The 24,497-nt window shown below is 36.5% G+C and overlaps 1 protein-coding gene across 1 annotated transcript; it reads right to left on the bottom strand.

The window, feature by feature from the left end:
- Nucleotides 1–416: 416 nt before the first annotated feature.
- LOC306874347 (la-related protein 7-like) lies at nt 417–22,648 on the bottom strand. The gene is made up of 13 exons (XM_079424312.1): nt 22,404–22,648; nt 22,088–22,302; nt 21,903–22,003; nt 21,720–21,803; nt 21,462–21,626; nt 21,079–21,181; nt 15,066–15,389; nt 2,565–2,712; nt 2,328–2,467; nt 2,121–2,230; nt 1,876–2,035; nt 1,696–1,787; nt 417–1,596 (listed from the first exon to the last, which is right to left on the bottom strand). Exons 2-13 carry the CDS (start codon nt 22,290–22,292, stop codon nt 1,522–1,524), a joined length of 1,707 nt encoding a protein of 568 aa, XP_079280438.1. The 5' UTR covers nt 22,293–22,302; nt 22,404–22,648; the 3' UTR covers nt 417–1,521.
- Nucleotides 22,649–24,497: the final 1,849 nt, after the last annotated feature.

Genomic DNA, 24,497 nt, shown 5'->3' with positions numbered 1-24,497 from the left:
CAGATGATTTGTCTTTGCTTGTCATGTTCTGCCTTTTTTTGGGGTGTTACTTGCTCTTCTGGGATGTTTTCCACAGAGCTCTTAACACATAGTTTGCTTTTTGGGTGAGAGGATTATTCATTAAATATAATGACTAATTGTGTCTGATTGGTTAAAAACGCTAATGTGAAATATTTATCATTAATTATAACTGGTTCAGATCACAGATCTCAAAATTAACAGTAGCAGACTAAATACTACAATTATTTAATCTGTTCGTCCAACAAGCAGACAGTATAATTTATAAATTCTAGGAATGATTATCTTCCTGACCAAAAAAATAATAGCATTGTTACTTTATACAGTACTAGCAGTAACTTAGCATGTAGGCAAGATCAACATTTTAGTCACTTCGAATTGTGAAACAGAGGCAATCAATTGTGAATATAAGGGATTTATTAAATGAAACTAAAGCTAAAACCAAACAGACACAACACATACAGAAGAAAGGAAAGTAAGGAAAGAGAGAGACAAACAACAGAATGTCAATTAACCCCAACCCAATGAGGATCAGAGTATTAAAATGACCTTAATAAAGGGGCTCATCTCAGAAATGCATTTAAATAGATGGAAAACGGTTACTTTCATTAGCTTTGTAGCTGTACAAGAGTACAGATGCATGGAGAAAACTGAGATTTTTGAGGAGTTTTGTTAGAAGCTGGAAGCTTTTGTTGGGTTCTTCTGAAGACCGTACAGTCCACAGTCAGTGAATCAAAGTTATTTGATAAAAATGCGGAAGATCAGACTCAAGGGATGAGTCTTAAAGAGGGTCTGTCTCAAAGGGTTTGAGCAATGACCGGTCTAGGTAAGGGTCTTTTACTTCCCCTTTATTTACACCCCTTCTTGGTGGACTGACCAATGCAGAGGTGCAAAATTTGAGAGGGAATTGTATTTTTTTTTGTCTCCCAGAAAACCTTTATTTGCATGTTTATGGTGGTCTGATAGATGTGTACAATATTAAGCCAAAGTATGGTGAAAAGAGTATGGTGCAAGTTACGGTAACAAACCACTCACTCATACTAACATCCCCCCCCCCCATTATTTTGAATTCTTCTGGTGTTATTCCAGTGAGAATCGTTTTCTACCACAACACCAATGCTTTCAGTAATGAAGTTTATTTAGAAAGACAAAAAACAAAGGAGGAGAAATATAATAATAAAAATAATAACAGGGGTGCCAATATAACTACATATACAATTGATTCTGGAGCCTTTTCTTGCCAAAAAAATATAACAACTTAAAAACAGTAAACAACTTACTAATAGTGATAATTATAATAATAATAATAATGCTTGATGATGATTATTATTATTATTCAAGACATCTTCGTTCTAATTCCAACACAAAACTCCATTATTAATTACTTGAGGTCAGATCAACACAATGCATAAAAGAAACATTTTAGAATTCACTGGCTATGTCATTTTAAATATTTTTGTTTTTGTTACAATATTTTTGTTGAAGTAATAATTGCTCAGACTGTTAGTCATCAAAGCGGATGTGCTTACTTGCTTCAGTGGCCCGAGCGATGATGATTTTCTCAGCTTTAGAAATGAGCTATGAAAAACAATGACAAACATTCTGTGATGTTGATAAAACTACAAATCTATTTAACTTTGACTGCCTTTAAAGGCTTTTGAGTGAGGATTAGGTTACCTTTTCTGTTCCACGCTTTTTTTCTCTAGGACTGTTTAGCTTTGCTTGTCGGTCCACCAAAATCTTCTGCCAGTACCTCTGCTCATGGTCACCTTTTTTATCCATTAATACATGATTTAATTTTGCCATATCTTAAAAAAAAAAAGATAGTTTTGATTCCAAGAAAATTATCCTTCTAACCTGAGAGGAGTTCAAGGTTCCAGTTGTATTTTTTCTGAAGTTCTGATCGGGCTGTGATAACTGTCTGTGCATCTTCAGGACTCTTGAAGCGAATGTAACCCTCTTTATCTCCATCAAGAATGTCCACATAAGCCACAGCAGACATCTCAGACAGTGAATCCTGTGCATATGAAAAGAAACCGCTCTTATTGTTTGATGTACCCAAGATAGGTTTAACAATAAATTTAACTAGTATGTTAGTATACCTTGATGCACCTCTTGCTTGGCAGGGGCTGGTTATAGCTAATCTTGACAATGACTCCACTCGCAAACTCAGGGCCAGAAGGGGTCTCCTTCTTAGCAGTATCCTTACAAGCTTTGATAAGAAAGAAAGAAAGAAAGAAAGAAAGAAAGGTATTTAAATAGCAAGATATATTAACTGGCAAGATGCTGCCCCAACAAAAGATACTCACAAGTGTTTTTATTCTTTTTAGTCTGCATGATCTCATACTTCACCGACTTGTGGTTGATCTGAGCCACTGACTGCTTCAGATGGGCCATACAGTGCTTCTGCAGTGTCAGGTACTCCTGCTTCAGGTTCAACCACTCTTTCCTGACAGTTGAAATCCACTTCATTACTTCAACATCTCACACAATACACAATTTATGAACCTTGACTTGAAAAAGAAAAGATACACAGCATTGCTTACTTTGAAAGGACTCTGAGTGGGATGACCTCCTCCCCTATTTTCAATCTCTCCTTGAGCTTCTTCTTTCTTTTCCTCTTGGCCTTCAAAACAGAATCGTCTTTTTTCACAGAGTCCAACTGTTCTTCATTCTTGCTCTTAGTTGATAAATCTATTCAATAAAATAATATAAAGTACAAGTAAATGACAGGAACAACTTTAAGGCCATTTCACATTGAAGAGTGAACAGTCGCAGGAAAATACATTTTTGCACGAGTGCAAATTTAGACAGTTGGTGGTGCTAGAGGTTTTGGGAAACTATAGGTTGGAAACTATAGTCTACGGGCTGCCATAAACATAAGTGCAGAAACAGTAGTAGAAGCAGCATGGAAACAACCTTTGGTTTTGCCCCTTAATAAGAAGACCAACAATAGGTGCCTATGCATCTTTAGTGCATGGTCCCTAAATATAGCTGTAATTATCGGGGGTCAACAATTCTAAATGCAAAAATGCGGATTGAATGTTGTACGGTAGATGAAGATATGACGTTGCAAGGGGATGATTACAATGACACATGACGGCATAGCTGTTCATTTTAATCTTAGCCAAAACTTAGTTACTCGATAAAATCTGAAAAATCACCCAGCATAATCAATGAAGTGTTACCCCTGTTAGCATCTGTTGCCATTGGTCAGAGTTTGTTTGACCAAACTGAATGTTATGTCATGTCCGATAACAACTATGGTTACTTTACTGTGTTAAGGACCAGACAGTTCTGGTTAGTGCACCATGCTGTAGAGACAAATGCTATGTGTGCATGCATATACTAAATCATCAGAAATTGTCATCATTGCTGCCAGTGGCACAGTTGGAGCTGACGAGAAGTTAAGAGCATCAATCTTTCTGCATGTGATAGGGGAAGATGCACTGGGCATATGTAATAAATAGCTTTCAACTTGACGAGGCAAATTTAACACTGACTGTTATCATGGCAAAGTTTGAAGAATACTTTGTGCCAAGCAAGAATGTCACATTTGAGAGATACAAATTTTTCTCTGCTGATCAGAAACAAGAAATTACTTTTGACTAATCAAGTCAAGTCAAGTCACCTTTATTTATATAGCGCTTTTAACATTACAGATTGTGTCAAAGCAACTTTCCAGTATCAAAATAGGAAAATAGTGTCAATAATGAAAAATGACAAGATTATAAACACTAAATTTTCAGTTAAAGGCATTTCATTATTGAATTCGGTGATGTCATCGTCCAGCTCAGTTCAGTTTAAATAGTGTCTGTGCAATCAAGTCAACGATATCGCCGGAAATGAAGTGCCCCCAACTAAGCAAGCCAGAGGCGACAGCAGCAAGGAACCAAAACTCCATTGGTGACAGAATGGAGAAAAAATCTTAGGACAAAACAGGCTCAGTCGGGGGCCAGTTCTCCTCTGGCCAGACGAACCAGCAGTTCAATTCCAACTGCAGCAAAGTCAGATTGTGTTAAGGACTCATCTGGTTCCCGTGGTCTTGTCCCGATGGCCGTCTAGATGACGAGGTCTTCACTGGGGATCTGTCTCTGGGGCTCATCTAGGTGTCCTGATCTCTGCTGACGTTCAGGGCTGTAGAGGTCATCTCTAGGTGCTGATCAACCATCTGATCTGGATACGGACTGGATCCGACTGACTGCAGTGACCATTTGATCTGGATACGGATTGGATCGGGTGGCTACGGTGAGCTCGGAATAAGAAAGAAACAGACTAATATTAGCGTAGATGCCATTCTTCTTATGATGTAACAAGTACATCGGGTGTTATGGGAAGTGTTCCCAGTTCCGGTTGACCTAATTAATGCAGCCTAACAATCCTTAAAAGGATTTGAATGTTAGAAGCATATTAGTGTGTTATGTGTACGCCAGGTTAAAGAGATGGGTCTTTAATCTAAATTTAAACTGACAGAGTGTGTCTGCCTCCTGAACAGTGTTAGGTAGATTTTTCCAGAGTTTGGGCGCTAAATAGGAAAAGGATCTGCCACCCGCAGTTGATTTTGATATTCTAGGTAGTATCAAATGGCTAGAGTTGAGAACGCAGCGGACGCAGGGCTCGAAAAATTTCAAAATCCCTGGTAGTATCGGGCAGGTACTCTTCAGATTTTGGTAGCCCGAAAATGAATTTAACTAGCCCAAATAAAATAAAGACCATAAATGTCAATCAAAAACATTTTCAATACACAAATATCAAGGAAAGAGTTTTATTTGACTATATTACAAGGTATCTGCAGAATTCTTAAAAATCTATTTAAGGCAATTTGAAAAATTATTTCTTATACCATTTAACATATTTAAAAACCTTAAAAACTCTTAAATTTAGTCATCAACTTTAAGGACCCGTGGGAGCAATGTTCCCTCTAATTTTTTTTCTTGCTGAGCAAAACCTTTCTCTATTGGGCGGACATTTCGGGCACCTGAGCAAAAGCATGCTTTATACCAGACCTATACAGCGCACGCATGTGTGTAACTTTTAACTTTAATGCACTATTTATATTTGATTTGACCCTTGATGTAACTAAATGATGTACATTTTAGGTTACCTGAGAAAACATTTTTACTGTACAATACACTGTAGTTCAAAAGTTTGGATCAATAAAGTTTTTTAAAGAAGTTTCTTATGCTCATCAAGGCTGTATCTATTTGATAAAAAATACTGAATATTATTTCACAAAATAATATTGTGAAATATTATTGCAATTTTAAATATATGTTTTCTATTTTAATATACTTTAAAATGTAATTAATTCCTGTGAAGCAAAGCAGTATGTTTAGTGTCACATGATCCTTTAGAAATCATTCTAATATGCAGATTTTTAATCAATGTTGGAAACAGATGTACTACTTATATATATATATATATATATATATATATATATATATATATATATATATATATACGCATACATACATACTGTATTTTTTGGGACCTGTGATATTTAAAAAAAATAAAAAGTTAAAAGTGTTTAGTCAAAATAGAGATTTTGTGTTCCAATATAAACTATTCAAAATTTTGGGGTCAGAATTTTTTTTCTTTCTTTTTTAAAAATACTTTTAAAAAGTTTAAAGAAAGCTAAATAAACTTAATTCAGCAAGGATGTGTTAAATGGATCAAATTGATAGTAAAGACTTCTATTGCTAGAAAATATTTCTATTTTGAATAAATGCTGTTCTTTTAAACTTATTAATCAAAGAATCAAAGAAAAAAGTAACAAGTTCCAAAAAAATATTAAGCAGCACAACAGTTTCAACACTGATAATAAATCAGCATATTAGAAAGATTTCTGAAGGATCATGGGACACTGAAGACTGGAGTAATTATGCTGAAAATTCAGCTGTGAAATTCACAGGAATAAATGCTATTTTAAAGTATAGGTATTAAAATAGGAAACCAATATTAGAAATTGCAATAATATTTCACTATATCACTGTTTTTTCTGTATTTTTGAAATGAATACAGTGTAAGTCCTGGTCGAAACCAGAACACACACACACAATTTCGGACAGCACATTCTTGAGCAAAGCGTCCCTCCTGCGGATCTCCTCCCCTGAACCCTCTTATCTCCTGGGACCATAAAAACCAGGATATATTGGAGACGAACATCTGGATGTCTTCAGAGAAGAGAACCTAATTCAAGGATGTATCTTTGAAGATGATGTTTTTACGATCAACGTCCAACTAAGAAAATCTCCAGATCTTCCCAAAAAAAATGACATTATGACCTCGCGTTATCAGCACATTCCAAGAATGCGCCTTTTTGCTCTCTAACAGACAAAGAGACGCCACGCTTTGCTCAAGTACCTAAAAAAGGACAAATTATACTAATTTCTGCTATTGAAGCAATATACTCGAAAAACACTATATACAATATATTTACAACATATATTAAGGTTGTTTTCGTGTCATTTAAAAGGTTTGTGGAACGTATGATATTGTTGTAATCTTTTGATGCATAACTTTACCTGATGACTAGTGTTCAGTTCACATGCTCGATGTGATTATTTAGAATTAAGGATTGTTTCTTCTATGGCTTAACGAATGAATACAAATGATATGTATTTTTGTGCATGTCAAATACGTGGTGTTTGGTTTCAGATGAAAGCTGATTTCATTAATAGTAAGCTGGTGTGGATGAAATTTGATTGTTCTCATCAATGCATGATTACAACACGAATAGAAATCTGCTGTCAATAATTTCTTCATGTGATAAGTAACTGAACGGATAATGTATGCACGGAAAATTAAGGCTGTGCAGGGCGGTATCTGTTAAAAACAGATACCCAACTGTGTCTCAGTTGTTGTTGTTGGAAATTGAAAAGAAAAGCTTAAGCTCAGCTCGCTCCTTGCTCGACACTCTCAGTCATTTAACATCATGATTGAGCAGTAAACTGAGATCAAGACTCAAGCTTCCAAAGAACCTTAACATCTAAAAGCCTCAGAAACTGAAACCAACTTCCTGGGAGCGTCATCAAGTCAGAACGAGGCCAACCAACCACTGAAGAGTATTCTCGTGACAACGAACTACCAAGCCGCCAATCAGCGCACAATCTTTCCTGAGCCGGGAAACAACTGAACTCAACTGAAAGCGAGAAAGTTGAAGTAGAGCATTCTTGAACCGGAAAGAACTGAACTCAACCGAAAGTAAAGAAAGTAAGACAAAATCTCCTAAATTTGCTGGAAACTGGTTGTATTCGTCGCTAAGAGTAAAGACCGAAAAGTTCCATGTGTGTGTGATTTCCCTCAGGTTTAAAACGAGCATTAGAACCTAAAACTCTCTTCAGATCAAAACTATTCATTGCAACGAATGTGTGTGTTTGTTTACGTCTTTTGTTTCGTGTTGTTTAGCTTAGTATTGTGTTAGAGTAGTGAAATAAACTTTGATTCTATTAAGAAATCTCATGTCTGTTGCTATGTGATTTTCCAAGTCTGAAATTACTTGCCAAAGATCGCGTTTACCTGCGCTCATGAGCTTGATAACTAGCTATTTGGTTTGTTTTATCGTTAGCCAGTGCAGTGTTGACAGAACCGGTCTAATGTGGTCATACTTCCTGGTTCTAGTAAGGACTCTAGCTGCCGCATTTTGGACCATCTGGATTGTTTATTAAGCATGCAGAACAACCACCCAATAAAGCATTAAAATAATCTAACCTTGAGGTCATAAATGCATGAATTAACATTTCTGTATTTGACTTTGAGAGCATAAGTCTCAATTCAGATATATTTTTAAGATGACAAAATGCAGTTTTACAAATGCTAGAAACGTGGCTGTCAAAGGAAAGATTGCTATCAAATAGCACACCTAGGTTCCTAACTGATGATGAAGAATTTACAGAGCAGCTATCAAGTGGTAGACCGTGTTCTATTACATGTGGGGTTTTTAGGTCCGATAATTAACAGAATTTAGCAGTAAGAAATTAATCGTCATCCAATTTTTTACATCGACTATGTATTCCGTTAGTTTCTCAATTTAGTGTGTTTCACAGAGCCGCGAAGAAATCTAGAGCTAAGTATCATCAGCATAACAGTGAAAGCTAACACCGTGTTTCCTGATAATATATGAAAAGTAACAGCCCTAGTACTGAGCCTTGAGGTACTCCATACTGCACTTGTGATTGATATGATACCTCTTCATTCACTGCTATGAATTGATGGCGGTCAGATAAGTATGATTTGAACCATGCTAATGCACTTCCACTAATGCCAACAAAGTTTTCTCTTCTATTCAAAAGAATGGTGTGGTCAATGGTGTCGAACGCAGCGCTAAGATCCAGTAGCACTAATAGAGTGATACAATCACGATCAAATGACAGGAGAGCAGGTCATAACTCTAATGAGAGCAGTCTCAGTACTATGAAACAGTCTAAATCCTGACTGGAAATCCTCACAGATACCATTTTTCTCTAAGAAGGAATACAACTGTGAGGATACTACCTTTTCTAGTATCTTTGACAGAAAAGGGAGATTCGAGATTGGTCTGTAAATAACTAGATCTTTAGGGTAAAGTTGTGTTTTTTTAACGAGAGGCTTAATAACAGCCAATTTGAAGGTTTTGGGGACATATCCTAATGACAACGACAAATGAATAATAGCCAAAAGAGGACCTATGACTTCTGGAAGCAACTCTTTTAGTAGTTTACATGGAATAGGGTCTAACATACATGTTGTTGGTTTAGATGATTTAACAAGTCTATACAATTCTTCCTCTCCTATAGTAGAGAATGAGTGGAATTGTTCCTCAGGGGACCTATAGTGCACTATATGATGCAATACTGTAGCTGACAGCTGCATGGATACAATTTTATGTTTGTTTTCTTCTAAAAGAGATGAAAAATAATCAGATCTAGCAGTTTTTAATGCTTTTATGTAGGATAGGGTACTTTTCCAGCAAGCAATACGAAATACCTCTAGTTTTCTCCAGCTGCGCTCCATTTTCTGGGCTGCTCTCTTTAGGGTGCGAGTGTGCTCATTATACCACGGTGTTGGACTCTTTTCCTTAAGCATAAAGGATCAACCGTATCTAAAGTGCTAGAAAAGAGAGAGTCCATAGTTTCCGTTACATCATCAAGTTTTCCTGTGCTGTTGGATATGCTGAGAAATTGAGATAAATCAGGAAGATTACTTACAAAGCAGTCTTTTGTGGTAGAAGTGATGGTTCTACCATACTTGTAACAAGGAGTAGAATTTGCAGTTTTAGCTATATGGGGTTTACACAAGACTAGATAATGATCTGAAATATCATCGCTTTGCTGCAGAATTTCAACACCATTAACATCAATTCCATGTGACAGTATTAAATCTAGAGTATGATTTTGACAATGAACATCATTAGCGCCGACGGGAATAACAACCTTACTGAATTTACATTTAGGATTAGCCAGCACTTTTAAATTTGCCACGATGTCAGGCGCTCTGGCTCCAGGTAAACATTGGACTATGGTGGCTGATGTCTCTATTTTCATGTTCCGTACAATAGAATCACCAATAACTAGAGCACTTTCATCAGGTTTCTCAGTGGGTGCGTCACTGAGTGGGGAGAACCTGTTTGATGTTTTGATCGGAACGGAAAAGCAGTGTTTTGACCCGCGACTACGCCGCCTCACAGTCACCCAGTTGCCCTGCAGCGGAGGCTCTGTAACCGGAACCGAACAATGTACGGGACTCCCTGAGCTAGTCGCATCCAAAGCAGTATCTACAGCCCTCACATTCTTACTAGTCTCAACTAAAGTTTGGATGTGTGTCTCTAGTTCTAAAATCTTCTCTGTCAGCCTAACTATTTCCTTGCATTTATCACATGTGAATCCCTCATCGCCAACAGAGAGAGATAAACGGTACATGTGGTAAGTAGTGCAAACAACAATAGCAGGAGAAGAAGCCATTACTCACAGTGATTGATGAAAGATTCACTGACCACTGTTGTTTGATGAACTCAAGAAAAACGGAGCGAGAGAGAAATTAAACGGAGTGAGAAAAAAGAAAATAGTAATAGACGCAAATAGAAGCGTGAATGGAAACATGAATGACAAGCTAACCGGCTAACGAATGCTAACGCACTGCACTCGCAGTTTTAGATTAAAAGCGAACTATCAAATTAGTCTGATTAGTTTGATAGAAAATATCAGAAATATGGTGGGAATTTAATTATATTTTATCACTTTAAACAACAGAGTGATAGTAAGATAGAGATTCAACAGAAAAGCGAAGCTACACGGAGCTACAATCACAAACCTCTCAGCAGCACGGCAGACAGAAAACGGAACTCTGTATTCTGACCAATACCTTGATGAACTACACACACTGAGTAGGACTTCTGACTTCAGAGAGTTAATAGATTCACTGGTGAAAGACAATAGTCTGTGGGATTGTTTATATCTTAGGAAAGGAGCTGCTCATGATCCTAAGCATACCACCTCATCAGTGAACCATGGTGGTGGTAGTGTCATGGCGTGGGCATGTATGGCTGCCAGTGGAACTGGTTCTCTTGTATTTATTGATGATGTATTGATGATGTGACTGCTGACAAAAGCAGCAGGATGAATTCTGAAGTGTTTCGGGCAATATTATCTGCTCATATTCAGCCAAATGCTTCAGAACTCACTGGACGGCGCTTCACAGTGCAGATGGACAATGACCCAAAGCATACTGCAAAAGCAACCAAAGAGTTTTTGAAGGGAAAGAAGTGGACTGTTATGCAATGGCCAAGTCAATCACCTGATCTGAATCCAATTGAGCATGCATTTCACTTGCTGAAGACAAAACTGAAGGGAAAATGCCCCAAGAACAAGCAGGAACTGAAGACGGTTGCAGTAGAGGCCTGGCAGAGCATCACCAGGGATGAAACCCAGCGTCTGGTGATGTCTATGCGTTCCAGACTTCAGGCTGTAATTGACTGCAAAGGATTTGCAACCAAGTATTAAAAAGTGAAAGTTTGATTTATGATTATTATTCTGTCCCATTACTTTTGGTCCCTTAACAAGTGGAAGGCATATATGCAAACTGTTGTAATTCCTACACCGTTCACCTGATCACCTGATCGACGACGACGAAACATATTCGTCAACAAACCTTTTTTCTGTAACTAAGACGAGACGTTGACGAGCTAAAACTAATATCTGATGATAAAAACTATGACGAAATTTATGCGCGTCTTCATTAACAAGACGAGACGGGACTAAAATGTTATTTGAGGACTACCGGACATTCAAAATACATCCTATAGGCGAAGTTAACTGTCTTGTCTTTCAAATGTGCGTCTCTGTCACTGGATAAGGTGCATTTGCATGGCAGCCGCAGTGGACGGATAGGCTATTAATGACTATTTTTGTTTGAATACTACATATAAAATAGCTACCAAAATAAATGTTGGTAACTACAGTTTGACTAAAAGTACTGGCTAAAAGTTGACAAAAATGCAATGACTTTTCGTTGACTAAAACTAGACTAAAACTATGAAAGACTCAAATGACTAAAATGTGACTAAGACTATTAAGCATTTTCGTCTCAAGATAAAGACTAAGACTAAATAAAAAATGCCTGACAAAATTAACACTGCACCTGATTTGGATGTAAATACCCTCAAATTAAAGCTGACAGTCTGCAGTTAAAGCACATCTTGTTCGTTTCATTTGAAATCCATTGTGGTGGTGTATAGAGCCAAAAATGTTAGAATTGTGTCGATGCCCCAATATTTATGGACCTGACTGTATATGTATACAAATATGTATATATGTAAATATATAAATATGTTCTTATAAAATGCACTGATTAACTTCAGGAGGCCTTTATTAAAGCCCTGGAGCCATCTAGATGGATGATGGATGGATTTTATGGACTTCTATTCATTGGACTATTGAATATCAACACCCAGTCACTGCCATCATAAAGCTTGGAAGAGCCAGGACATTTCTTAATATAACTCCGATTGTATTCGTCTGAAAGACAAGAGTCATATACACTGAGGATGGCTTGAGGGTGAATAAGGCCCCATCCACACGGAGATATGTTTAGCTGTATACGTAAAGATTTTGTATTGTATCGGCGTTTTGCTCAAATGGATCTGGTGATTTGGGAACTCGGCCCCAGAGTTGATAAAACTAAAAAAGACAGCCTTGCATTTTCGTGTGTACAGCCAATCAGTATATTTTGTCAAACGATGATGTCATCACCCCACGTCTTGCCCCTAGTCAGACACCGCTACGTCACGTAACAGCGACAACAACATGAACAAATACTAAACGATTGTCTTTTTATTAACTAACATTAACACATTACTTGAAAAGCTCTATTTGGAAAAAAAATAATCAATGATTGGGGTGATTTTGTAGTTCTAACAGCATAGAAAAATAAATAAATTACAAATATAGATAAATATAATAGAAAAAAGACACAAATTAAATAAACAGTGCTTTATATTTTTTCGGTAGGTCTAACAGTATTCAGGTATACTGGTTGAATAATCAAATGTAAAATAAAACTGCATAGTCTTCACTGTATAAATTAAATCTAATACATCTGTGTTAAAGCTACAAAAGCGATTTTTCTCTATGCGTTTTGTTGTTTGTTTAAAATTCATGACACAGAAAACCTTAGGAACATTAAACTGCTGTGAACCAATATACTATCCATTTTCTTTATCAATTGAAGAGTTCATTTGCAAAAACCGAAAAAAAATTTTTTTTGGAAATCACAATTTTTTTTTGCGCATTCCAAGTAATATCAATCAAACTGCAGTTGGGTTATTTTGATTAAGTAATTTAAACAAATACAGGTAATTTACAAAATTAAAGTTCATTGAAAGTATGTTTTGTTTTTTTATATATTAAAAATTAGTTTTATAGCAAAAGCAGATAAAAAAAGTGAGTTGAAAAAAAAACACTCGTTCAATCTTTGTAATCTCCTCAGATTACAATGTAGATGCCTGACAAATGTTGTTGTTGTTGTGATCATAAACTGTATGGATGTGATTACACGTAATACACGGAGCTTTTCCCTCACCATTGTAACGCGTTGCTTTTGCAAGGCTCCGTGAAAACGTTTCAGCTTTTATTTTCCTTTTATGCCCTGAAGATGATATCACAGGTTCGTCAAGTTTGTCGAAATGATCCATCCTCGATCACTTTTAGTCAGCTTTGACGAAACTCCTCTCAGCTAGCACGTCTTTTCAAAGTGAAAGTAACCTTGTCAACTGACCTGAATACAGCGTGCTGATTCGCTAAAATGGACTTATCAGCTTCTGTTCAAAAACAATAAGGGCGCTTGTCGGCTTCTGCAGTAAAACGTGAACTCGTGATGCCTTGGAAGTGGACAATACCGGCTTTTTTGACAAAACGAGTTTAGGGTCCAGATCGCACTGTATGTGGAGAATAATGCACGGCAATCAGTTTATCGGTTTTTGCAAATTAACTCTTCAATTCTTTACCTTCACCTAAGCAACTGTGTTTACAAGGATACTTGCAGAGACATGCATTTTGACAGTTTCACGTGTATGTCATTTCAGGCACAAATAGATGCGGAAATGAACGGAATTCAGTGCTCACTTGCATCTGCGTGGCTTTGACCGTGTCTACACCGGACGTGAGTGGCGACAAAATACAATAGAACCGATTATAATCAGTGATGCTGTCTACACTGTAGGGCTGTGCGATTTGGGGAAAATATCTAATTGTGATTTTTTTTGACAGATACTGCGATTTGATTTGCGATTTTAATTTTGCCAAGTCAAGATTCAGCTCAATATCGTCAATAGTGTGCAGTACAGTATGGGTATCATTACCCTGCTGAAAAAACTACAGAAACCATCACAGAAATTCTTATGGTTTCCATTAAAACCATTACAAAATTCCTTTTTATAGTGTGTTTTGGGCATTATTCCAATAGGAATTACTGTTGTTCTGGTTCCCATCTGCCAGATTTCATCACACCAATAAAATCCATCAAATACCAGTAGACACTATTATATATTAAATATTAAAACCAATACAATTCCCATTATAACCCTTAAATCCATTAAATTTTCTATTGTGTTTTGGGAGGGCTTCTATTGTTTTTTTTCAGCAGGGAAGATTTTAATGGTATTACTACTTTTACAGAATTTACTTAATTACTGAATTTCACAGGAAAGATTTGTTTATTTTGTATAAAAAAGAACTGTTACTTTCCTATAATGCAAAGTATTACATAGGCTACAGGCTGATTTCACGCTTGTTTTATTTATTTTTTAATGGTGGGCGTTTACACAGTTGGCTAGAGCAGTGCTGATTGGGGAGAACGGAGGTGCGATCACTCAATTGATTAGTAAGACTGTCACTCAAGGCTTGCAATCATGCATTTGCGTTTGCTCTTGAACCGAGTCATATCGCGTCCACATTACAGGCTTTGTGATTAGTAAATCGCAACATCTCAAATCGCGATTACGGTTCCATTAATCGCACAGCCCTACTACACTGGATGAAGCGCGACACGGCAGATCCCTGAGAGTAAATCTCTTTCTTTTTATGACGTACTGACACAAATTTCAAAGAATTTGCAACGGTCTTATTGTCGCGTCCAGGGTAGACAGTGTGGGGCGGCGATCAGTATACTAAAAATCGCACATCCTGCGATGTGACTATTGCGGAGCAATATCACCATGGCAGCCCCCATGAGGTGACCCACTCCATTTAAAATAAATTACTCATATGACTGGACTTTTTCAGAAGTATGAATATACTTCTGAATATCTTTTTAAATGACAAAAATAAGCACTGAGTGCACCTTAAAATAATTTTTTTTTTTAAGATTTACTTTTGGCATTTTCGCCTTTGATACAATAAGACAGATCAGAACTGACAGGAAGCGAAGTGGGAGAGAGATTTGGGGACGGGATTGGGAAAGGTTCTCGAGTCAGAACTCGAACTGGGGGCGCCCGTAGCATAACAGCGCACGCTGCGCACCTTAAAATTCTCCCAGAAAAACCAAAACAACCTTTAAAAAAATTATTTAAAATCTACCTTTCATCTCACTCTCCTCGTATTCCTCCTCTTCTACTTTTCTTATTTTGGCTGGCATCTCATCTTGGGCTTCTCTAACTAATGCCTCAGAACTGTGGGATCTTCGTCTTTTCCTCTCAACGTTCTTGCTTGCGCTGCTGATCAGTATTGCAGGGTTTTGCATTTTAGATTCATCTGATGGTTGTTTCTTTGGCTCATTGTTAACTGCAGTCCCCAACATTCCTTCTCTGTCCATCTCATTTACAGTCATTTCTTCACAAGCACTGTTTTTGAGATCATTTCGAGACCTTTTTTTCTTCTTTTTCTTGCCATCCTCCTCATAACCTTAAAAGTAAAAACATGAGTTGCTTATATCTGGATCATTCAGAATGTGATGGCAGAAAAACACAAACTGGTAACACAAATCACACAAATCGTCTGTTTTAAGGTGGGGTAAGCGATTTCTGGAAGCCAATGTTGATATTTGAGATCAACAAAACAAACACGCCCCTACCCCAAAAGGGTCTTGTCCCTATTCTGATAGCTCTGCCCCACACATTCGTAACCTACACAACGATTAGTTCTGTGAAACAAAGCGAAACCAATGTTACACCGTGTCTACACCGTATGTGAGCGTCGCAAAAAAATACTATAGAAGTCATTATAATCAGTGATGCTGTCTACACTGGATGCTGTGCGATTCGACATGACAAATCCCTGACAGTAAACTGCTGCTGCGTTTTAGGGTAAACATACCCATTAAGCTCACCAAAATCTACATTGAGACATTTTAGTGCAGTTTTTAGTGCTGGTTTCAGTACAAAAAGTTGTTAAAATAAAATATTAATCTCTCACACAAAAATATTTTATTTTATTTTATTTTAAATGACAAAAGCATTTCAATTAAGATATACATCATCAAATTCCAAAAGTCTGGCTGTGCTTAACAAGGTGTGCTTTAAGCACACCCTTGTTCCCACTAAGCTCACGTTTTATTAAAAATTCTTGTTTATTTTATGGAACATTTTTAAAGAGTAATTAAAAAAGGTACAAAGTCGATCACAAAAACAAAACAAAAACAGAACACAAAAATCAAGCAACAAGGCATTCAGTTTGATCAGTATATTCATAGTGAAGTGTCATTCAAACACATTGCTTCTAGTGTTGTCACGATACTGGAATTTCTAACTTCGATACGATACCTTGAAAAATATCGATATTCGATACCATTTTCGATACCACGGAGAAAAAAAACTGCCACAATATTAAGGGGGTAATTTTTTTAATTTAAAGATAAATGTAACAAGTCGAGAACATGCGGTATATTTTACATGAACAAAAAAATGTCTTGAGGTACTGCATTTGTTGATTTATTTATTAATCTTTTATTAATCTTAGTTAAATGTTAATTGAAACTAACGTTTACTAATACATGTACTAATTAAAATCCAAAGTTCTATTTGTTGATATTCTCATTTGCTTCATAACCAAAATATTTCCAGATATAGGGCCCTATGAAATCCTTTTTTTTTTTTCCCCAAATTCCGTTTTATTTTTTTCTACATTCAATTTTTTCCATTTTAATTTTTCTGGATTCCGGTTTTTTCCGTTTTAATTTTTCTGGACTCTTTTTTTTTTTTTAATGGTCAAATTAAATGCTATTAATCTAAAAGCATGTCTAATTCATTAAAATCATGAAAATTATACAATTTAACATTTAATTTATTAAAAGTGTAACAAAAATGACACGTTTAGGGCCGTATGAAATGTTTTATTTTTTTCTCACCTTATGTTTTATTGTTACCAAATTCTGTGTTTTAGCATGTCTATTATTTGAATGCATACAAACAATTTTTATTTATTCTTACAATAGCCTTATGAAATGTGTTTTCCCCCTCAGAAATTCTGTGTTGTGTATTTAAATTTTACTGGATATCAGATGAAGGCATAAAACAATTTTAATTAATTTATATTTGAATGAATGAAAATTAAACATTTACATTTTTGGCAAATGAAGGGGATTTACTATTAAAATTAAAATATTTTGTGATTATTTCTTTAAAAAAAATTAACAGTAGTAGTATTATGTACATTCTACTAAATAATAGTAATATAGCCTATTTCTGGCACACGGTCTTTAATAGGCTAAGTTAAACCGAACGTTTATTTTGACGGGTTGCCGTGAATACCGTTAAAGTTCTGTGTGTGTATGATATGATGCTAGTTTTACTCAAATTAAATGGTAAAATGCTCGTAAAGTGCCTTTCAGATCAGTTCTGGAGATATTGTTGATGTATTTGTCCTCATTGAGAGGCAGATGCTGAAATCACCGCGAGCGCCACATAAACAAAACCGCACGTGCAGCACATTCACACAGAGACGCGCAGAACATGCAGGATTCATATTTAAATCGACTTTTGCAGCTTAATATTTACAGATACTAGTCCATACCGCGATTTGATTTAAGTGTAATGACCTACTTTTGATTAATTCATCCAAACTTTGACAAATTCCGTGACATTCCACGCGCCTTTGGAGAGAAGTGAAAGTGACAGCTCGGCTAGTATCGGTGTATCGATACTTCGGGAAATTAATATTGGTACCGTTCAGATATTTCAGTATCGATATTTATCGAAATATCGATATTTTTGACAACACTAATCGCTTCTATACTAGTCCATGTTCAGCTAAGTAACACATTCAAAAATCAAATAAAACAAACCAATAAAACATTTAATTCATGGGGATGAACACAGAAACTAGCCTCATTGTGAAACCTCTTTTTGTCTACTTATCTATAGTCTCTTAAGCCTGGAATACACTACACGATTTTTGCCCCGATTTCCCACAGATTTACAGTCTGGAGAAGTTGATGCTAGTTGCCAAAGATCAGAGCCAGTCTGCAGATTTGAGTTGGCAGAATTCATAGAAAATCAATTAACTTAACTTAAGGGGACAACCATCAGTTAATATTTAAAGTCTGTTTATGAAGTATTTACATAGACGTTCAATGTGGGAGAGCTTAAAGAGAGCACACTGAGCTTAATGGGAGCAGCAACAATTTTTTATAAATTTCATGTAATATTTATTAAAATGACTGGATTTGTATTAAATAAATAGTCTAGGTCATGTATTAAGTTCATACATATTTTAATATGAATATTATTAAGGGTATCTATGAAATTATACTTTTTCTTATTGATGTCACACTGAAGCTGTGTGATTTGCATAGTAGTGCACCCTTTAAGCTCACCTTACAATAATATGAAATCTTAAAAAAATACAGCACTGTAAAACGTCAGACCAGCAATAAACTGTCAAATTATAATATTATGGATGTAAAAGTACAAGCCAGTACTCCCGCCCTCCCAACGGCACCCCCCGCCCCCCTTGAAGGTCAAGTTCATTTTATTTAATTATATTTTCTCTATAGCGCCAGATCACAACAGAAGTCATTTAAAGTTACCTTTCCAATAGAACAGGTCTACTCTACACCTTGTTCTTTTATTAAACAAACTAAATAGCCTTGCCTTATTTGTCTTATTTACATGACGGCATGTCATTTCTGCCTCTAACGTTACATTACATTCACGCGCTCTGTATGCGCACAGCGGAGTTCCGCCCTGATGCACACACACACACACACACAAACGTACGCGCTCACACAAGTGAGCCCACTCCCACTAGTATTTGTAAATATTAAGCGGCAAAACGACTATTTAAATATGACTTCTGCCTGTCTCTGTGTTAATGTATGGCGCAGAGGCATGGTTTTGTTCGCTACTCATACAGAGGCGCGCGTGAGGCTTGCGGTGATATTAACGTCTGCTGCCTCACTAAATGAGGACATAAATACATGAACATCTCCAGAACTGCTCTGAGAGTCACTTCATGAGCATTTGACCGTTTCATTTGAGTAAAACTATCCTCATATCATATACACACAGAAATGTAAAGGTATTCACAGCAACCCGTCAAAATAAATGTTTGGGTTTCAATTGTAGACATTTGACACTAAAATGATTAAAACCTTATTTTTAAGGAAAAATCATAACATATGTCTTCAATGTTTTAATTGTAATATTAAATCCCCTTTATTTTCCAAAAAAAATAAGATTTGTTTAATTTTCATTAATTAAAAGAGAAATTAAACGAATACCCCCCCAAAAGCCATAAACCTAGGGGAAACACTGAAAGCTGATCCAACATTTACACGGGTCCTACTTCTTGTCTTATCGTTCTGCAGAGGTTTTCCTCTTTTGTTTTTTTTATCCGCCATCTCTATCTTTCTGTCGTTCGGCTCGGCTGTTCACTGAACGCTCTCTCCTCCACATCATGCGCAGACACGCCCCTTACTGCTGATTGGCTACAAGTTTGTTTTGGTACTCGGTAGGGCTGCAACAACGAATCGATTAAATCGATAAAAATCGATTACTAAAAGAGTTGGCAACGAATTTGATAATCGATTCGTTGTGTCGCGCGACGCGGAGACGTTTGATTATTTAAAAAAAAAAAAAAAAAAAAAAACGAGCGCGGAGCGGAGTGAACACTCTCTCGCGCACGGATGCTAGCAGAGTTCGGCGCCTCATAGACAGGGCGGAGCTAAAATAAAAAACGAGCGGAGGTAGAGGAAAGATACATGGCGGAGGCAGAGAAGTCCGTGCGACCCAAGTCATCCAAGGTGTGGGAGCATTTCACACTAAATAAACAGAAAAAGTGAGTTAACTGCAATGCAAAGTGTCTGAACAAAGTAAGTGTGTGTGTGTGTGTGTGTGTGTGTGTGTGTGTGTGTGTCAGTGTGTGCGTCTGTCAGTGTGTGCGTCTGCGAGTGTGTGCGTCTGCAGTGTAGTGTAGAGAACAAGTTCTGACATTCAAACAAATCCTGTTAAATTTTCTGATTTGTATTGTTCTTTATTTTTTATAAATTATTTATTGTTCTGCAGGTGCGTGTCTACGTGGTGGCCAGGGCTTTTTTTTTTTTCTAATTCAAGTGAAGACTAGGCTTTTCTCACTAAATGGAAGCAAGCTGAATATAGTTAGCCTTCTCTAGTTATTAATTTTATTAATACTTATTTTAGTTAAGTGCTTAAATTGTAAATATGCATTTATTAAATTATTTTATGTAGTACATTTGTATTTTGTTGTTTTTGTATATAGTTATAGAAGCATATCAACCAGGTTCCAGAAATAATCACCAAGGCTGCTTCTGAAATAAGTGGGGGTGCTCTCTTAATGCACATTTTCACATATTTTGTCCCTTCTATTACTATCAATATGCTGATACTTCGAGAGCGAATCCTGCATAAATATGCAGATGTCATTCCCAAAACGTTGCAACATGTGTGTGGGCAAAAAACAAAGTTCTGCATTTTAAATGGATTGCCTAGAAAGCTTGCAAAGAGCGCTCATAACCAATAAAGCTGTCACTCTTTGTTCATCGCGATCTCACAAAGTTCTGTGAGTACCAATGAATCTCACACTGTGCAATTAATAGCCTATATAATATAGGCCTATTAACATCGTGTATCCAACCCCTCCCCCCGGCCACCCTCTTTTGAGGCAGTGCCCCAGACTGGCCCCCCCATTTAAAATGTTCTAGACACGCCCCTGTTGTTCTGGCAGCTCAGGTGGCACTTTATTTTTTTTTAAAAAGTCTATATATTTGGCAGATGTAAAGCATACATGTGTATGTTTTTTGTGTTAGTCCATTTTTATTTAATTTTATTATTATTATAACAGCTCAGGGATGTTCAAGGAGCAACGTGTTTGTGCACTTTCTAAATATTTTAGTTCTGTTTTTGAATAAAGGGTTGGAAATGAATGCCTTGTTTTTGGTTTTTTAATCCGATTCATCGATTAATCGAAAATATAATCGACAGATTAATCGATTATTAAAATAATCGTTAGTTGCAGCCCTAGTACTCGGATCCGACTCAGTTTTCTAAAGCGTTTTTGAAATTATATATCCCACCTTTAATGGTATACTGTAATATATACACAAGCAACCTTTTCACAGTACGCATCAATATGTTACCTTGTGTGTCCTGGATAGCATCAAAAGGGATAGTCTTTTTCTTACAAGTCTTAGGGAAGATGCCTGGCTTCCTTGGAGCATCTTCTGGAGGATTGTTCAGCATCTGCCATTTCAAGAAAAAAAACACCATGCTTTAGAGTACATGTTACTCCAACTTGCAATTGGACTGTATTGTGTTACTTTATACTGTATTATTACAATTTATTCTGTTTCTATACTAATCCCAACAATACGTGTTTATAGGATCCTATGAGTGTGCCAAAATCGTATTTCCCACTTGCTGGCTATTAAAGTGATATTACTTTGTAGGCTAATAGTCCAACAATATTCCGATGCTTTAGTATAGCTAACAATATAGTAGAATTACAGAGCACACAAGTTACCTCAATAGCTTTCTGTGCTTGTTCCTCTGTCTCAAATTCCACAAATGCAAACCCTTTAGGGTGTCCTGTGGACCTGTACCTGGGGATACTAACATAAACTACATTTCCACATTTGCTAAACACTCGCTCCAGCCAAACATGAGTCACTGACTTTGGCAACAGCTCCTGAAACACAACAAATTTAAGAGGGTATACACTGAAATCATACAGACAAACAAAAAAGTGAAAATAATGTGAAATTAATGCGAACTCAATTACCACATAAACTGTGCGGTTGTCCACATCTTTTGGGCTTTCACCAAGTGGATTCTTTCGTCGTACATGTGTTCCATGAAGATTTACCTTAAAACAACATAACAGTTAACATTATTATCAGTACATGAATTGTAACTAAATCCTCGCTGATAAAGGAAAAGAAAATTAAAATCATGCAAACCATACCTCCACTTTGGCTGAATTTTTTAGAGCCCTGGCTATCAACTTGACATCTGTCGTCAATTTTTTCATTCGGTTGAATGACGTCAGCATGGATATGTCAACATCTGCAAAGAAACAACAAAAAAGTTAAGTGCATCATATATGCATTAATGTGCATCATGAGATATGAACATAACACTGATATATACATCCATCTCGTGACTGTTCGATGATATTCTTCATGAATCTGTCCTTGTGAAGATTCACATCACCAAACCAGAATTCCACCTGCTTCTTCACTTCAGTCAGCAGCTGTTTCACCCTAGATCTCTTCTTTTTTTCGTTCTCTTTCTTCTCACTCTGGTTTGAACAGGCGGCATCCCGTCCTGAGGAAATTTTCTCTGTGTCTATCATATTGCTATGGCTGTTGGTTAAAAGTCATAAGATATCTGTAAGACCATTACCTGTACAGAACCAATTATGTCGAGCTAATGACTAACTAGCGACTACACATTCTTAACTTACCTTTAAATTGTCGCTTTCTAAATTAACTTGAATAAAAATAATCGCTTTACACTACCATAGACACAGCCATTGATAACGACTTCGAAAATGTTTTACTTAAACACAGATAGAAGACGGCGACACAAAAATCTAAAGTGTTGTATGTTCGACAGCACAAAATCAATTCATATGCGCAAATTTCCTACGTCGTGTCGCATAAAAATGACGTCGATGCTGTTCCAGTGAGCGTGAGATGTGGGCGTGTCTTGAGACAACGCAAACGAATGGAACTGGGGGTATTCCAGAAAGCAGGTTATGTGACATAATAGGGTTTGTTTGAGGATAAACGAGCGGATAACCTCAGGTAGTGATGTCGAGATGAAGCCTTGAAGCTTTTCGGCCATGTGGTTCACAAAAGGGTTCATTTCTCGAGGGTTCATTTGCTCACATTACCACCTGGTGGCCAAAGAGTGTAAAACAAGCAGATACATTACAGATGACCTTATGTGATCTGTGATGCACTGTATTTTGCGCAGAGATGGGTAGAGTGCCCAAAAACTGTACTCAAGTAAAAGCACTTGAAGAAATATTTACTCAAGTAAAAGTAAAATTAATAGTCTGAATAGTTACTTGAGTAAGAGTAAAAAAGTATCAGATAAAAAAACTACTCAAGTAGTTAGTTTGGATCATATACTGAATATAGTCTATTTTTATTTAGATATATAGATATTTAGATACAATTTATATATACATACATACATACATATACACACACACACACACACACACACACACTGCCGTTCAAAATATTTTAAATTTTTTTTAAATTTTAAGTTTTTTTATGTAATTTATTTCAGTGATCAAATCAGAATTTTTATCAGCGTGATTTATTATCAATTCTGTTCTTTTTTAGCTTTCTATTCATAAAATAATCCTGAACAAAATGTCACAGGCTCCAAAAAATATTAAGCAGCAAAATTGTTCCCTGTTGAAAAAACAGCATATGCTGGTATGGTATGGTATGGTATGTTTTGAAGCATGGGATGCTGGTTTGAGCTGATTTAAACTGGTCATGTGCTGGTCCTAAACTGGTCTGACCAGTTTATTTAAGACCAGCACATGGCCAGCTAAGGACCAGCTTAAACCAGCAAAGGACCAGAATAAACCAGCATCCCAGCTTCAAAACATACCTAACCAGCATATGCTGGGGTTTTTTTTTCAACAACACTGGTAATAAATCAATATATTTGAATGATTTATGAAGGATCTGAAAACTGGAGTAACAGCTGATAAAAATTCTGATTTGCATCACCGAATTCAATTATATTTTAAAGTCTGAACATACGAAACAAATGCACATTGACGGATCTTCTTCCGTCTGTTCTACAAAATGTAAAAAAACGTAGCCTTTATTACTGCAAGTGTAAATATTGGGAAAATATCAATATTAATTGTGTCTAGGCTAAGGCATTCCTCCTGGAACTAACGTGGGTTTGGCGGGTGTTCATTTCATACTCTGACAGCTTATTTAATGAATAAATTATACATTGTATTTAATGTAAGGTACATGTACAACAAACTGGTAATGTCATGGTATCGTGTACTGTAATCGAATATAGATTATAGACCTGTGCAACCGACAGCACACGCGGCCATCTAATAAAGATCTTCATAGCTAGCAAACCATAGCCTTTGCAGATTTACTTTCAACCGAATGTAGATCAGCCACGTCTTCAACGCTCTTTTCTGATACAACTCTGAGTGAGAACCGCTTCAAACTGAACGAATCATTCAAACTGATTCCCGAACCGATTCACTGGTTTGCCAACTGGTTTGATCAAGCCTTTGAACAGAATTGACTCAAAAGAATGAATCATCCTCGAACGGGCATCGCTCATTGCCCAGAAAAAAAGTAGACGGCGCGTTTAGAATAAATTTAAGGATTTTTAACTTGTATTACATTAAGATAAAGTAACGAGAGGAGCTTCGCCCACATTAACGAAGTAAAAGTAGGCCTACGTTTTTTTCACTAAAAATATACTTGAGTATGAGTAAAAGTAGGCTACCCATTTTTAAATATACTCTAAAAGTATAGCAAGAACGTTTTGGGCCAAA

The sequence above is a fragment of the Barbus barbus genome (assembly GCF_936440315.1).
Source record: "Barbus barbus genome assembly, chromosome: 1".
In the NCBI taxonomy this organism is placed as follows: Eukaryota; Metazoa; Chordata; class Actinopteri; order Cypriniformes; family Cyprinidae; genus Barbus; species Barbus barbus.
The sequence above is the reverse complement of the archived record's forward strand: the minus strand, read 5'-3'. Positions and strand labels throughout refer to the sequence as shown.